Here is a 17652-nt window from a genome sequence, read left to right as displayed (position 1 = left end):
TATCTCTTGAAATACGTGTGTAGAAACACACCTGTGCCTGTGTCTACGCTTGCAGGCACACACATACCCATATGCCCACATCTTCAGACGTATTGTTCGCTCACTTTGAGTAGAGAAACACATGTGGGCTACATGCTGACTTGCATCCACTCTAAAAAGAAAAATTAGCCAAAGAACTGTATCCATAATCTATCTTGTAAATGAAAATTCTTTGCATGCAAGATTGAATCTGACTTAAGAGAAGGAAAGGGGGAGAGAGGCATCCAAGTAGCCTTCAGGTTCCAATTTGTATTTCTCTTATTTATGTTGCCCTGATATGCTGAAATTATTATTTGGCAAAAACAAACAAACACACACACACACACACACACACACACACACACACACACAAATATGTGGTTTAACATGCATACAGTGAGTATGAATTACTTATCTCTTTTTGTCAAGAAATGATTGACCTTGTTCAGACTAAGATCATGTAGATAAGTTTTAGGAACTACAATTTGTAACACATTGACACAAGTGGCTGCATTCATGACTTTGTTTAACTGTGCTGAGGTTAACCAAGGCAGTGTCAGAATTTTATTTTAAGTTGTGCTAGGCATTTATTTCTGATAAGATCTTAGATGAACCAAAGGATGAAACTGTCCATGTTATAACCTGTTACCACTAAAATGACATGTTTATGGGGTTAAAGCTGATAGGGAATTATATTATCTATTGAGATGTCAAGACCAACATAAGTTCTAGAATTTTTGCCAGAATATGAATATATTTTTCTTTTGCTATTAAATATTTATTTCGATGAATTATGCAGAGGCTCAGTTAACTTATATGATAATATTGTAGTTGTCTTAATTTAATAAGCATGAGGAAGATAATTTTAGAAAATGCATTTGCACTGCATCAAATCAAATGAAAATGCATAAGTATGAATAAGTAATGATGCAAAAAATGAGAAATTAAATTCCAATTTATCATGAATATAAATGAGCAATTATATTGAAGTGCCTCGATTACACATGAGATATAAATGAACATTTATACAAAAAGATTTAAAGAACATAAATCCATTTAGATAAATCATAAGTGGACAATACACTCGTGGAACTAAATAAAATGAAGAAATGACCTAAGTATGAAAAAAAAATATACAAATAGCTTATATTACCTAAAAATGTAAATGAATGATTATACAGTATACAAAAAGAATATAAGGACATGTGTTGTATAATAATAAAGAATTCTGTCTATTTATAGATGATGGAGGTAGCGACACATCGTACGAAACCTATGATGAAGAGGACGGCGATGTTTTCTCCCCATTTCCCATGGAGCGTATCCCTAGCCTTAATGAACAAGACATTCCACTTCCCAGGTAAGGTACCAAACAATGGAGAAGAAATGGGAATTATTTACAGTGTGTCTGTTTTTCACATAAAATCAATTCCAAAGTAAAGTGAAATGCCCGAATTCATCAGCATTCAGCATTAAGTAATCTAAATTATACTTTTCAGTATAAGATTAAGTAGTATGTAATTATTAGTATAAGAATTTATTTGTTTGTTACATGTTATAAGAAAATGAAACCAAACAAGGTTTTTTAAAAATAGGTCATTTTAAGAATAAATCCCTTCAATGATGGAGACTGCCATAACTTTAAAATCAATAAATAAAAAAAATGATATCAAAAAGTTTAAGTTCCTGAAATGCCATGATTGTAAGTACACTTTCCAATGGGTGTGTTTCATTAAGATATCACATATCTGTTAGATAGGTTGGCTTTTTAAGGTGATGGTTAATGCATCTTCATTCTTGAACTTATAGAAAAGAACTCTGTCTGTCTATTTCACAATATTATACACATACTGTTGAGTCCCACATTACAATTCCTCCTTTCCCGTGTTAGCATCCCCATCTGGGGACAATATGCATCCACTGTGGGTCATTGATGGGATCCTAGTGTAGCTTGAATATGGGTATTTGTGGGTCCCAGATTGGTTCGCCTGGAACTGAATAGAATATAGGCCACTGTTGGATTGGAATGATCCATAGAAGCTCAGTTTGATCAAGCTATACTGGAATTATCTGTTACAGACCTTCAGCTTTTGCCTGAAATTAAGTCTATCATGTTAACCTACGGTAACCAGACTTATTGAGTATTTCAGACTGATTTTTGACCACTAATTAAGATTTATTTTATACTTAGATAAGACCAAGATTTTTGACCACTAATTAAGATTTATTTTATACTTAGATAAGACCAAGTTTTGGGTTGAAAAGTTTTGAACAATTTACGGGCATAAGTTTTTTTGTCAGACTGGCCAAGACCCATGTTTAAGAAATCTCAGGGTTATTCACCATTAGAATTATATTACTGAAGCACACCATAATAACCCCACAACAACAGTCTATATTCTGCGTGTTCTTTCCTTAGCCCTGTTTTACCCTCTGAAGATTTCTTTGTACGGTAAGTGAATCACATGACCACTGAGTCAGTCACATGACCATTTAAATGATCACGTGACCCAAATGTGAAATCACATGGTTTCTGAGTGGTGTCAAATGTATTTTTAACCTAGAGATTTGCACTTTTATGGACACTAGTATTTCTGAAGGTCCTGATAGTAAAAATTGGATTTAAGGCTACCTATTTTATCATGCCAATTTTTAAAGTTTGAAGATTCACCAAATCTATCAGGACCATTCCTTCTCTGGTTTGCACTTCATAGTTAATGTTAACCTTTCTCCAAAGTTGCTGTTTTATTGTTATGATCTTATTGTTGAGCAATCACTTTTCACCTAAACAATAATATTTTCACTGATGTAACTAAACATATAAAAACTGACACTGTTTTATTACTTACTACATGGGTTACCTTAACATTCATATTTTCATAGGGCAGATTCAGGGTATAATCCTGTCCTTACCCCCCCTTCATTGTCTTAAACCATCCCTGTCAAAAATGAAATAAAATATTTTCTTAATAACTGAGATTCACAAAAGCAGTCTGTGATATTAACACTTGTCCTATACCAAATGCAACTCAAATTGCATTAGGGCTAGTAACGTTTTGCAAATTTGTTCGGTTTCTAGTCACTGTTTCTACTTTGGGCCAAAATAAATTAGATCTTGGTGTTGAAAAAAGATGATGGGCCAGTAGGCCTATGCTAAAATGAATCATCACAGACTTCAGAAGTATTGAAAATACCCAAATGTCCAAATTACATTCAGAATTACTAGTAAAGATAGCATTTTATACTCACATCACTGAAATATCTTAAATAGTTGCTTGTTTTGCCACTTACTAATAATCAGTCACTACTGTTTATAAATTATATTCTCGTGCACAAATATGGCAATTTCATGGCATACACCAGGGATGTGATTTTTGTTTTTTCAGGATATCAACTTTTTAACTTAATCAATTATTCTAACTTTTCTAGGATAATTGCAAAACATTGTCAGTTTTCACCCACCCCCCCACCCCCACACATAAAAAAATCACATCCCTGATTGGATTATTATTGAATAAATCCTTCAAGATTGTTGATTTTATAGATAGAAGTATAAATGTTTGCTCTTAGCCATGGACATAAAAAATGTGTGTTCTGGGGACAGTAAAGAATTTCTTTGCTGCAAAAAGTGTGGTGCAATAAATAAATGTTATATTGACAGGTGGGGCAAAATGTCACTGTAGAGGGGGTTGGTAATACTGTCTTAATTGATACATGTTTTATGTACATTTTGGGTCTGAGATATGGCTGCCATCTATTGTTGTGTTTCAAGTGTAATGGAAGTTATATTGGTATCAGCTTTAATTGTGATTTATGTGTGAAATTCACATGGAATGGGTTTCGGTGATAGCAGATAAACAGATAAAATAGTTTGCTTTAATATTGTAGTATAAAATTTCACCATTCATTAGAAACTGAAAAGAATACTAGTAGTATGATGCATATGTAATAATTACCTCACTGGCTTGAAAAATTGGTCAATGATAAATTTCTTATTTAAGATATGCCATGTAAACTGAAAGACATTAAAAATAGTTGTTTAGAACAACAGCCTTCTGGTTAATGTGTCTTTCATTTATTTGTTTATTTATATATTTTGTGTTTATTTTTAGAATTCGATCAAAAAAGAAAAAGAAGAGTAAAGAAAAGGACACCAAAAGAGAAGAAAAGGGCAGAGAATCTGATAGCGACACAACCACAACTAGAACTCTAAAAAATATCACCCACTTTGGTGATCTGTATCATAAAGGAAAACTTACATGGACAAAACGCTATTGCGTAATAAGTGACAAAAGATTATTAGTTTATAAAAACGAGAAAGACATGAAGGCAATTATAGACCTACATTTACAAGGTTATGATGTTATTTATATGGAGAAGGAGGGGAAAAGGAATCACGTTTTAAGAATCTCCCACCCTGGCTGTGAGACACTGTGGTTCAGTGGAGAGACGAAGGACAGTACAGACTCATGGTTACAGGTAAAAGAGATTACTAAAAATTAGAGCGTGTGTTTGGTTTTATCTTGTGAAATAAATGCGTTTTTGTTTGTAACAGCAATCACAGGGGCAAATCCAGAGATATTTCCTGACAGTCTTCCAAGTTATGTTTGTTGATCCATTCTTTAATTTTAATAATCTTCTGACAGAAAAAATATATGCCTGTCAGTGTCAGTGTCAGTGTAAAATTCTGACCCAGAAGATCGCTTCCTTCCGCCCCTGAATCATGCAGCATATATTATTATATGCTGATTCATGATGGATTGATAATTTTTTCTTTTTTCTTTTATATTTCATTTATTGATTGATTGATTGATTGTTGTTGTTATTTTATTATCATTTTTTGTATCAAAACTATATTTCTATATTCCTGGAAAGGGGTAACTGTTGTAAAGTAACACAGGACCTATAACATGCATAAACTGAAATAAAAAAAGGGTCTGTATCTCTTAATTTACGTTTTTTCAGGCCCTACTCACTGCTGCTTTTACGGAGGATCATATACCACCGTCAGCTTCCAGTATGAGTTTCGATCGCACCTCTGTTGAACCCCTTTCAAGCAAAGAGGGGTCCCCACCTCAAAGTGTACTAGTCAACCAAGCAAGCCATTACAATATCACTCCTTCTGAATCTAAGGTAGGTACGGTTACCATGGTGACTGCTATATTAGTTACCATGGTAACCTTGCTATCTCTCCATTGAGATTCTTCGTTTGTTATTTTAAAAAAATGACTGGGATGTTATTTTTATATAACCAGAAACGAAAATTGGCAGACATTAAATTATACAATTTTATAAGCATATTAATGCACCCGAGATTCGCAAATTACCTTCTTTACATAAGTTTTATGAAAACTGTCATTATAATCAATAAAGGTAATGCTATGACATGATGTGATCCCAAAATAAAATTAACGAAAACACATTTTGATGGCATAGGGTTGTCATACTTGCCCCTAGTTGAAATATTTGTGAGTCAAACATGACATGCTCCACATACGAGTGATTTTTGGTCATAAGATCATTCACCTATCTGCCCCGCTTATCTGTCGTGGCTATATACAGCATAGAAAGTAAGCAGAAAATATCAATTCAGATATGATTTTTCGGCTATGTTGGAATGATATCCTTAGGTATTTCTCTAAGTTGTAATATTTGAAAATATATGGTGGCATTTGAAACTATATGGTGGCAAAAATTTGACTTCAAATGCATCTTTAAATATTCAAAATTCAACATATTTTTCATAAAAATATATGTGTGTGTGCAGGGAAATTTTCCTTTATAAGATCCCCAGCTACTATGGGTGGAGCACTTTTTTCCAATTGAATTGACAATATATTATATTGTATATGTGTGTATATATATATATATATATAATAATAATATAAATAGGTGGCATCTGAAGAAGCACCATCCCAGCCCCACTCAGCTCAAACTCACACTGACACAGAGGCTGGGTATAAATCTGATGGTGGTTGCTCTACGGGAACGGGGCAGCAGCCAACCCCAGGGAAATCAGGTAAACAATGAAATTATCCAGACCTTGATACTTTTTTTCTGTAGAAAAATTGCGCTTAGTGCAATTTTGTTGTAAAAGAAGCAGACTCAAAAAATGCATTAATGCTTATAATATCAGAAATTCAGTGTGCTAGGCAAAATAATGTTTAATACTTTTGTAATAATTAGTAGTAGTAGTAGTAGTAGTAGCAGTAGTAGCAGTTACTGTATTAGTAGTAATAAAGTGATTATTTCCTTGAAAAATTTAAACTTGCAGTATGAACATGTTGATTTAAAAATCACATGATATGACACAGCTTTCATCAATATTTTCTGTAAGATGTAAAAATGAATTTATAACCTCTACCAAAACTATAAAACAATTTCAGAAACCAATGGCGCTGAACTCCGCACCCATGCCAAAAAGTCTTCTCTGAGTCTTGGGCAACGAGCCAGTCATTTCTTTGGCACATTTGGAAAAAAGAAGTCCAAGAAACATTTAACAATCACGTGCTCCCACGACATATCAGATACGCTGGATACAATCAGTATGGACCCAGAGGCTGGTGATACAGATGTCTCAATGTCAGGTAAGGTCAAGGTCATTTTAAGACAAGGTCATTTCAGGTTAAGGTCAGAATAGTTGAAGGTCAAATTATGCCTTATTTCAGGATTTTCAGTCTTCATTTCATTGTTTTGTTTTTCACATGGTCCAAATGCAATGAGAAATTAAAAGCTAAGTTTCCAAGATTTTCAGTTTTTACAACTTTCACCCACTCATTATTTGATATATTCACCAAAATAATGTTTCATTTTCACCAAAATGAGGTATTCAAAATCTTTATTCAGGTCACCTCAATGTCCAGAGCAGTCTCAGTGAGAACCCAGATTGGGCGGAGCGCTGGTGTCTCATACGACACGGCATGCTCGAGTGCTATGTAAAAAGTAATGACGAGACGCCAGAGTTTGTTTTTGCGCTGTATGGTTGTGAAATTTCCCAGGCACCAGAAACTGGGAAGGAACTTGCAATAAAGATCTCACAGGGAGGTTATGAGAAGTGTATAATAGAGGTGAGTACAATCTTGGTCACAACTAGAACATTTTATCACACACAAACCATTGTGATCTTGGCTATATATTTAATTGCATATTTAATTATAATACATAGATAATAATAATTATAATGATATTTATTTAAAGTCTAAAATCTATATCATTATAAAATGTTCAGTAGACTTAACATGAGTAAAGTGAACAGAAGAAGATAAAAAAGTCAGTAAATAAATAGTTAAGATTTTAAGATATTAAAATGTGTAGTGCAATGTAAATACATATATGGACAGTTAACATTTTCAGGGGCGTAACCAGGCATACGCACGGATGCACTGTGCGTACAATTTTTTGAGCCAACCATGATATCATTCTCCATAAATTCAGTGTATTTTTCAAGGAATATAATCGTACCTTTCAAAATCTGTGCGTACAATTTTTAAAGGTCTGGTTACGCCCCTGATTTTAACTGAAATTTATTAACATTTCAATAGGCTAGCAATACTCTGAGACAAGGAAGGTGGTTGGCTAAACTTATCAAGGAAACCGGTTGTGCGTTCTCATCTCCCAAGACCCCCATGTCTAGCAGTAGCGCTGGAAGCAGGAAGAGCAATCTGTATGAGGAGGCGTTACCAGCCACTGATGGTGAGCTTTAGACCTTTGCTGTGCCAACTGACTTGATCATTGTCACATTTATCACTGTGCCACTTCTTACACAGTGTCACATCTAACACACTATCACATTTTGCACAGTTTCTCATCTAACATTAGCACTTCATACACACTGTTACATCTAAAACATTATTACATCTTACACATACTGTCACGTAAAATATTACCTAGGCCAACGTCATATTGTCACATTTCATGCATGTCACATGTCATACTTGGCATGTAGTCAGTTCTTTTTTTCTGTCAGACCTTAGGTGCTGGCATTTGTACTGTCAATCAGTCAATCAATCATACTGTCAGTGTCTTATGTGACGTCATTACAGACCTACCACACTGTCAAATGTGACACTATAGCATACTTGACATGCCATTTAAATGTTGGATGTTGTCACTTGATCATCATGATCTTCTCACCAACAATAAAAGTTAAATTGTATAACCAAAAAATGATGACAGGGGCATAAAATTTTACTCTGCTGTTTGCTCTTTTCCATAAGATGAAAGCGGTGCTATTAAAGAAGAAACGAGCAGTGATGGGGAATACCTCTATGATGACATCGAACAAATACAAAGAAGTTTCGGCTCCCTGAACATTCGTACCTCCTCCAGACCAGATGAAGATCCTTATGAACACGCGTATGAACAGACATACGAGGATCTGGATGTGTTTGGGGATCACTATAATACAAGCTTGGAGTCTACAAGCGAAGTAAGTTTGTAAAAGATATGTTCAGGTTTAAAAAAGAAACTTTGCTCTTTTTTAGATTTCTTAAATAAAAGTTTTAAACATAAGTAATTATGACTTTTGAAAACCTTAGATTTAGTCTTTTTGATTGGTTAAACTTTGGTTGAGGTCAAGGTCATCATGCTTTGTTAAAGTTATAAGAGGAAAAAGCCAAGGTCATCAGAAGATACTTTCAAGGTCGTTGCATATTGGGGTCAAGATAAATATGAGTTTGAAAACAAACTTCACTTGAACAATTACTCGTAATTTTTCCAGAAATACTTAGATATAGACGAACTGGCCATGGATCGACCACGGAGCTCCAGTAATTCATCTTCCAGTGCCAAAGTGGACATCAATGCAAATATTGGTGAGAACTGATAACGATTATTTCTATTATTATAATGTAATATGGTATTCACATGCATAAAGTAATAATAATATATAATAGCCCATTATACCTTAGTATAAGTAACAACAGTATATAAATAAGTGTAATGAATTCATATATCTGGTGTTAGCGCCCTTTTTGTGTCATGTGGGTCAGGTGACCCTATACTATAAAAAGCCTTTGTCACATAATTTGGGGGAGGTACACCAGTAATTGGACGTGAACAAAGTACTGTATTTTATATAATATCAGTAGGAATAGAGAGTCTTTAAGGACAATACATTTGTTGTCATGCCAAGATTGTAATAAGTTAATGGCATTTTACTTTTTATGCCAGACTTTCTCTTTTTTACTTGTGAATTGAGCAAATTTTATAGTGATCAGTTCTCTACTTGTTTGAAATTCTGAAAGTTTTGCGAAGGAAAAAAAATTAAAATAGTTTAAAAATGCTAGAAGGATATAATTGCTAATGTTAAACAAGTATGTAAATTTTTTCCAGGAATCAAAGTGAATGGAAATAACAATTCTAGGAGATCATCTGCCTCGAATTCTCGGCATTCTTCAATATCATCTGTTGGAGACAGTCTCGAAGAGTTGCTTAACACCATCAGTGATTGGAGGAAAAAGGTTGGGCAGGTGAAAAGGAAAAGGTAGGGCATTAAGTTTGAAGTCTCCTAATTATGTGTTTTAAGGGAAAAAAGTTTGGCATCGGTGTCTTTAGCAGAGCATTTGTCACAAAATATGTGGACAGTGTGAAGACATTTTTGACATGAGGGGGGAGGTTCTGGTAATTACTGATATTATTATAAAAATGTGAACAGAATGGATTATTTTAATTTTCATAAATAAAAGTTTTGATAGAGTTAATCTATTATTTTTGTTTTTAAATCCATAGATAAAGGTTCAAGTCAGTTGAATATTAATATTTTAACTACTTCTGAAAGACGGTACATAAGTCACTCTTCCAAATTTCTTAGAAACTTAATAAGAGATAGGAAGATCCAGAGTAAGGTTTCCTCGGAGCGGAAGAATTTGGAGGAAGAGTATAACCAGCTTGATGCCGAATTCAAAGAAGCTTCTGATGAGTTGTTGAAATGTGAGACAAAATTGGAAGAGCTCAAGAGAAACAAGGTGGGTTTTGAGGTTGTTATTTAGCATCACTTACAAATTTTTTATTAGAATTTGTAGATGGTTTGGAGAGACATTTTACAAAAGGTAACATATTTGTGCATGGAAATGCTGATGGCAATTTGAATGATGTTTCACTGATGATTGTAGCAAGCACTTTTCAAACTAGAAATAATCTTTTTGGCTGTTTTGATTATGTTGTCAATTTTTATCTAAATTCTTTTTGTGTTTTGGACAATTGGTGGTGTATCTGGTTTAGTGTTTTCTCCTGTGTCCAGCCCACAAGTTGTGATTGAAGTGGTTAGACTTTAAAAGGGGGCTGCTGGGTAGAAAGAAATATGGATTTTATTCTGCCTAAGCTACTTTATTTTTTTAATAGGAGTTTTTTTTTACATCTTATATGTACAAGGCCTCAGATGTTACCCTCCAACCCCACTTCCCTCTTTAACCCACCCCCACCCCCCATAAAAAGCCTTTTCAATTCTCACTGTGTACCCATAGAATTCACTCCCTAAAAAGACTATGAGAATGTTGTAGACAAATTGCATGGGTTTTTACCGTCTGGTGCAGGCATAATGCATACCACCCCTGTGTGTTTTCACTGACATTTATGTCGAAATTATCACTAAACAATTTTTTTTAAAAAATGTGTCAACAACAATAAATGGCATGGGCGTAATGGTATAAACTTCACCTCGTCACAGCTTTGAAAGAAAAAAAGAAATTATAAATGATTTATTAGATAAATTAAGAATATTAACCACTGTTATTTAACTACAAAGCACAATAAGGGATTTACAGTAGTTAGTATTGGGTAACTGTAAACTCACAGTTAATATTGATATCTCAACAGCCTGAAGTTGCTGCAAAAGTAGAGGTAAGCTTGAGGTCAAGGTCATTGATAGAGGTCAAGGCCATCTTATTAGGTCACTAACAGTTTTAACCTTTTATCACAGACAGCCTAACTCTATTCATTTCAATCTGTAACATTATAATATATTTTAGAGTTCATTACTTTTCCTATTTCATATTTGGCATTATATTAGAGTCTTTTTATTGATAATGATATTAAGTGTTTGAAATGTAATTCAACTGTTAGAGTTATGCTGTCTTGGACTTTATAGTGACCCAAGTTAACATTGGAGTATTTAACATTGAATTAACACTTCATTAACCTTACACCTGTAACTTTTCATCAAGAAACAAAATCATCCACAATTTTGTGGCTGTTATCCAATTTGCATGCATGTTATCAATTACCGGGCAAACCAAAGATGGTGAAGATATACATGTATAGTGGAAAGTAGTAGTCATATCCACTGTTTTAGTATTAGTATTAGATGTATCACATTATGCTAGTAAGTAGCACAGTTATCATACAGAAGGCACAGTGCTGCATGGCTTTCTGGCTCTGGGGACTTATTTGACCCCATTTCCATACCTAAACCTATCTAACAGGATCGGCCTAACTCCATAGGGATTCGTGCTAAATTGCATTCAGCTTAAGCAGCTTAAATGTCTGTCACATCTGCCAAAGCTGTTAGGTGTTTTTAACTATCATTTAGCAGCTTCAGTAGGCATGCCAGACATCTAAGCCACTAAAACTGAATGCAATTTAGCAAGAACCCCTTGGAGATGGATCAATCCAGCTAGGTCGATGTTAGTATGGGAGCAAGGTCTTAGTCATTCTGTTCTCCATAAAGTTATTTGCTATAGATCTAAGCTTGCAGATTATTAAATGGTATTGGGGCCTTGGTGTTAAGAGCCAAGTCCTCTTAGCTGTTGCATCTTTAGGAAAACAGTATGTGACATAACACATGTGTAAGCAAAGCACACATATAAAAACATTGGACAGGAATATTCTTTTTTTCCCCCTATGCTTTATGAACTGGGTAATTTTGATGCAGTGTTTCTTCCTCTAGGGCTGATATAATAATGCTTGATTATTACTGTCTTGATTGGTTTTGGCTACATTTTATTTTCTTTTAAAGAATTAAGATGTTGGTTTTTTTAAACACTATTAAGTTGGAACAAATTGCTATTTGAATATTTGTACTAGTTGACTTAAATTTCTATATTTGTGTTTAATTTTTAAAACTTAGCTTATTTTACAGATTATTCTGTAAAGCCTTTCAATCGTAAAATATTTAAACTTGTTAGTTATACCTGTGCTCTAACTCAATCTTTTGAATTAATTTAATAGACAGTGCTAATCGTAGAGGTTCACATTTTCAACATTTGGTTTGTCTTTATCCCAGGAGCTGCGTCCTGTTGCTGCACGCCGACGCTCAAGCACGGGGAGCAACGTGAGTGACTCATCACGCGTCAGCCAAATGACAATGAAGCTGAATTCCAAGGTAGGTGAATTTCAGAATATGGAAAATGCTGCACACACTTTGTTTTAGAGTATAAGATACTCGTCTGCACTACCATACCCTCTCTGAGTTTTCCAATCCAAATAACTTTCTAAAAGAGAGCCACTGCCAATAATAATAAACTAATACTATTCATTTGTTAATTAATTGACACATTTCACTTATTTCTGTTTTATAAAAGCACAGTTTCTTTTCTGCCCTTATCTTTTGTGAGATGGGAACGTCCCTTTTTGAGAGGGTTTTCTTTTAAACTGTAAGAAAGTTGCTCGATATGGTGTAAAATGTTTGAAAAAGGGGAAATTCTGAAGAAAAAAAAAGGCTCAGTTCCTGTTTCAGCATTCTGTTTTGATCCCTGAGCTTAGTATTTTACAGCTGTCAAACTGTAGCAATAAACATGTGTCACCTCTAACACATTCCTCAAACACATTGTCTTCTCTAACACATTCTGCCTCTAATTTTAGGATTCTAGATCTTCTTCAAATAGCCCCTTACGCCCAGTGAAATCGCTTAACTCAGCAAAAGTGAAGCAGAAAATCATGGTAAATAGTCATTAATCTGAATCTTATTTGATATCTGATAACTTTCTTAATAGTTTTAGTACTTTTTACCATTAATTATAGGTGATTTATTTTATTTGAAAATTTATGTTATGATTTTAGAAGGAAATAAGAAGGTTTTCTCTGTTATATTTTTGTGGCCAAAGTGTCCATTAAAACACTGACCTGAGATGGAACTTTTTATTGTTCACTTATTTTCAAAATTTTAGAGGACCCAGACTGACTTTAAGAAAAAAGTTGATGTTGTCCCGTTGACGACCACAATTTTTTCTTCATGACAAACATCGGGTTCCCATAAATTTTGCAACTGAATAATTTTTCATGAATTTCTTTTCTTAAAACTTATGCTATAGCATCCAAGATTAGCTAGCATTGAGGTGGGTAATAGGGAATGATAGATATTGTCAGTTTCACTTTCATTTAGGTCAGATATTATCAGTTTCACTTTCATTTAGCTCATATACTTTAAGTTTCACTTTTATTTAGCTCATATATTATCAGTATCACTTTGATTTTGCTCAATAAATGTATTGTCAGTTACACTTATTGATAGTACATTTTCATTTTCACTTATTTTAGTTTTATATGAGTTCATTTTTAGATTTGTACACAGTCTGAATGCAAAAATTATATGGGTGTAATATTTTTATAAAGCCGCTGTGCAATATATATCTGCCATTTTTGATATTGTTTTGTTTCAGAAATATACTTTTTCTATAGGTGTTTTTTTTTTCACATATTGAGTCATGCCTAGAATAGATGTTGAAATATGAATGCTCAAGTAGCTTGCTTGAATTTATGACAAGTGTTTGGAGAAATAATGTGAAAATGTTTGATGGGTGGTTCAGTTTTTTTAAGAAATCACAAAAATCACTCCCTAAACATGACATTGTTACACACTGCCATAAAGGTGGTATGGTGAAACCAATAAAACAACACACTAGAATTAAATATTTTGAATGTTTAAATGTTATTCTTCAGTATCTTTTACAAGGATACTCAGAAAAAAATTAATTTGTCTTTTTTGTTGATTTTTAAATTTGGTCTGTCACCTGTTATTTTGTGTATGGCAGTTAAGATGTATATTTTACAATACATGTTTCACCAAGTGATATCATATATTGTTGTAAATGTTGTGTTGTAAATGTTATGATCACTGACATAAATGATTATCCACATTTACTACATATTGCCTCGTCACTTTTTTATTTCATGCAGCGCTATCTACTAGTACGTTGTTATCACTTTTATTATTGTTTTTCATTATAAAATATTGCATCTATACGAGTTGTTTTTATATATGTAGTTGGCCTTAGCATTTTAATGCATATTGTACCTACTGTTAAGATTAAGAAGATGCTAGGAAGGATTTCTCTCTAGATATAAAGATAATTCTCGTCAACTTCATTCAACATTTAATAACTATCCCTTATTCTAGCAGAAAGCTTAAATCCTACTTTCCTGGTTATATATTTAACTGATTTCAAATTAATTAATTTGTTTAATTAAATTTAATTAATTACTTAATTTCAATTTTATCAATGTTTTAGGAGACGGAGCTGAAGTCCACCATTCCTGACGTGGCGCGTGCTGCGGCCAGACAGACTATTGGACGGAGCATCACTCAGATCAAGTCTCCCGCCAGTAAGAGGAAGGTGTTCGTCAGAGAAACCATACAGGTATGCCATGCTGACTTTGGAGGTGGCATTGCCTCATTGCATATCAATAATTTCACCCTTAATTATGATGCCACTGCCCCTCCCCCCTTCTGACTGTCAAATTAGCAGCATGGCTGTTTGGGATGAAAAAGTGTCTACAAAATAGGTAGATCAGAGAAGAATTTCATTACTGAGTTATCTTATTAGAAAAAGGATTTTTTTCTTCAATCAACAGCTTACTATTGAATGGTTTACCTTCAATATTTGGATGTGTAACAGACATACCTAACATGTCTAACAGTAAATGACCTATAACTGCCTTTCCTAAGGCAATAGGTGTGTGTGTGTGTGTGTGTGTGTGTGTGTGTGTGTGTGGGGGGGGGGGGGGGGGGGGGCAAGCATATCTCCAGAATAGAGGCCATTCATCTGGATAGCCTCATTTACTGATGAAGATGCTCTGTTAAACAGACAACGAAGAAAGACCTTCCTTCACAATTATGATGGTCCAACAAGACACCTTTGGTCAATGTATAGAAACAGAGCCCTTTGGCAAAATATCAACGTTCGTCAAACAACGCACCAGTGATGGCACATAAAGAGGCAGACTAAGAGCTGCAATATTTTGTTAATACTATGTTACTATGTCTCTTTTTTTAAGTGAAAGTAGACTAAATGATTGATCTAAAAGTTTAGACTTAGTCTAGTTTTCACCCAAAGTCTTTCCTTATACTGCAAACCAGGTATCCTACATCATTCCACCTACGTAAGCGTAGTTTGCATGGAGCATTTCCACTCAGTCCTAGGGTTTGCAGACACCTTTTTTGCAGAACCTTCATCTAACTGATTTCCTAGTTTCAGCATTGGGCTTCTATCTGTTTCCAGTCATATGCTTTTTAACACTTTAAAATCCGTTTTTTTGCATGTCGATTTTTCTTTTATGAATGTAAGTGACAATTCAGAGTAGAATATCCAAATCCTGTATGAATTTCCATGATGATAGTGCTAGCATGATCCAGACCCAATGCATTTGTAAAAAAAATAGTATGTTAAATATATTAATTTCTGCGTGTGTAAGAACAGATTTTGAAATACAAGATAAAGCTATAAAAAGGTGCTTAGATTTTTAAAAAATGAGAATCGCTTGAAAAATTTTCACCAGATTCACAAATAAAAAGCACTTGTTGGTTGATCTGCTTAAGAAATTATATGTACACCAGTCCAAACCTTCATGATCTATGTGTTTCAGTAAATATACTTTAAATGTTTAATAAAATTACTACTTTGTGATAAGGAAGAAGATTGCAAGTTAAAAACATAAAGTGATGGACATTTTGTTCTGTCAGAGCAGTTTAGTGACCTTGACCCTTTACCTAAATGATTTTGTACCCAAAATTGGGTTTTCTTTCAAATAAATAGGGGAAATTTGTGTAACCATATCTTTGTACATCTGTGATAATAGTTGTATGTCATTGTTTGTTTCTCGACAGAACCCGCAATTATCCAGTAGTTTACTCTCACAGGTAGGTCACATGACCAAGATCACATGACCAAATGTCACATGACTAGATGGCTAACTGTAAACTAATTATTGTAGAGCTGTTGTAACATTGATTCTTAATGTGGTGTGTCTCTTACTTAATTTTCTAATGACCACAGACTTCACTAGATCATTTAAAATAATTTAAAGCAACACTACTGAAATTTGAATGCATGTGTGATGTTGAATTATCTTCAAATCATCGAAGATTCATAATACTGAGATATAAAATTAACTATAGTTGTAGGAGTGACATCTTAGTGTCTCACTGTAAATTTGTATTATTTTTTCACTGTTTGTTGTCTTGGTGCATGTTTGTAGTCTACCAATTATATTAGTTGTAGAAATGATGTTGTTTTTGTATTTAACATGTCTGTTTAATGTAGCTTGTAGAAGTATTAGGTGGCCAATTACTTAAATTTTATCTGCTTGTTTAGCACAAAGAACCTGAACCTTTGATGTGATATTACATTAATTAAAGAAACTTTGAAATAAGGTGGCACAATTCGTTACAAGATATTTTGTTTGATTCCCAGTGATTCCAAGTGATTTTGTTGAAATCATTCATAACATCTTTAGTGTTTATTTAGCCTTAGTCATTCACTGATTTTGTATTGATGGATCTGTTCAGATCTGTTCTAAGTTAAAACAGTTTCAAGCATATAACAAACTACTATAAATGCTGTGTATAAGGTGAAGTAGGGCTTTGAAGCCCAATATATCCACAGGGGGAAAGTTTGAAGGGTTTAAAAGAACCACCCTTTTGGCAAATGATTGTTCACTCAAAATTAAAATCTAATTTAGATTTTATGGCATTTGGGTGAACTATGGGGCTGAAAAGTCTACCTATTGTTTAAAAAACCCTCCTCCATTCAAAATTACTTTCTAAAGGCCTGTCTCCATCCCAGATATTTACACCCTACGTAGATGAAATAAGTTGAATGATGATGCTCTTTAGATCAGAATTGTTCTAACTTAGAACAGATGTGAAAGGGGTTGTTTAAGGTGACTGTCTTATCTCACTGATTTTATGTTGGATTATTATAGAGGACGGAGTCTACAGAAGTCACGGAGAGAAGAGAAAAGCGCCTGAGAAGCCAGACCCTACCTGGGGGTGTTGCTGACCCCCAGCGCCCTCTATCCGGTTACAACGCAACTGAAATCTCTGTGAAAGATAAACTGAAGGTGAGATGCCACATTTCTTTTCATCTTATCTAATGTAGAAGACACTAACCCACATTTTGATTATCAGGTAGCAAGGGTCCAAAACTAAGTAGAACTTGTTAGGTACTATGTCTCTTATTTGTTTTCTCGTTTTCATTCATTTCTTTTCAGTTTTCCTTTGTAATTACGCAGCTATTGCTAATGGAGTATAAGATCGCATTCACAACGAGTTGAGCCAGGCTTTACAAATCCTGGGGACTAAATATGGCACGTCGTCCCTGCGGGGGGACAGTCATTAAATCTCGGCTCCATTGGGACGACACATGGGGAGGCGTGTGAGAGGCGAAGAGACTATTAAAAGATTAGGTGGTTTTTGTTTCA

The 17652-nt window shown here is 34.1% G+C and overlaps 1 protein-coding gene across 14 annotated transcripts in view; it reads left to right on the top strand.

Moving 5' to 3' along the window:
- Positions 1–17652, top strand: part of LOC106173481 (uncharacterized) — a 56706-nt gene that overhangs the window by 34026 nt on the left and 5028 nt on the right. For 4 of the 14 annotated variants that reach the window (XM_086995209.1, XM_086995213.1, XM_086995214.1 and 1 more), the window contains exons 6-23: positions 1261–1378; positions 2438–2470; positions 4131–4497; positions 4984–5151; positions 5911–6037; positions 6405–6605; positions 6865–7085; positions 7560–7710; positions 8235–8446; positions 8738–8831; positions 9352–9502; positions 9830–9983; positions 10834–10857; positions 12239–12337; positions 12817–12894; positions 14463–14591; positions 16058–16090; positions 17155–17292. In XM_086995209.1, the coding sequence (XP_086851335.1) occupies positions 1261–1378; positions 2438–2470; positions 4131–4497; positions 4984–5151; positions 5911–6037; positions 6405–6605; positions 6865–7085; positions 7560–7710; positions 8235–8446; positions 8738–8831; positions 9352–9502; positions 9830–9983; positions 10834–10857; positions 12239–12337; positions 12817–12894; positions 14463–14591; positions 16058–16090; positions 17155–17292 (2498 nt within the window). Of the gene's footprint in view, positions 1–1260; positions 1379–2437; positions 2471–4130; positions 4498–4983; positions 5152–5910; positions 6038–6404; positions 6606–6864; positions 7086–7559; positions 7711–8234; positions 8447–8737; positions 8832–9351; positions 9503–9829; positions 9984–10833; positions 10858–12238; positions 12338–12816; positions 12895–13265; positions 13329–14130; positions 14197–14462; positions 14592–16057; positions 16091–17154; positions 17293–17652 lie in introns of those variants that run through there. The other 10 variants (XM_086995211.1, XM_086995216.1, XM_086995220.1 and 7 more) reach the window with 8 other exon arrangements.

Source organism: Lingula anatina, chromosome 9, assembly GCF_051362555.1.
Source record: "Lingula anatina isolate TDL-2025a chromosome 9, LinAna3.0, whole genome shotgun sequence".
In the NCBI taxonomy this organism is placed as follows: domain Eukaryota; kingdom Metazoa; phylum Brachiopoda; class Lingulata; order Lingulida; family Lingulidae; genus Lingula; species Lingula anatina.
This window is presented reverse-complemented; position numbering and strand designations above follow the sequence as displayed.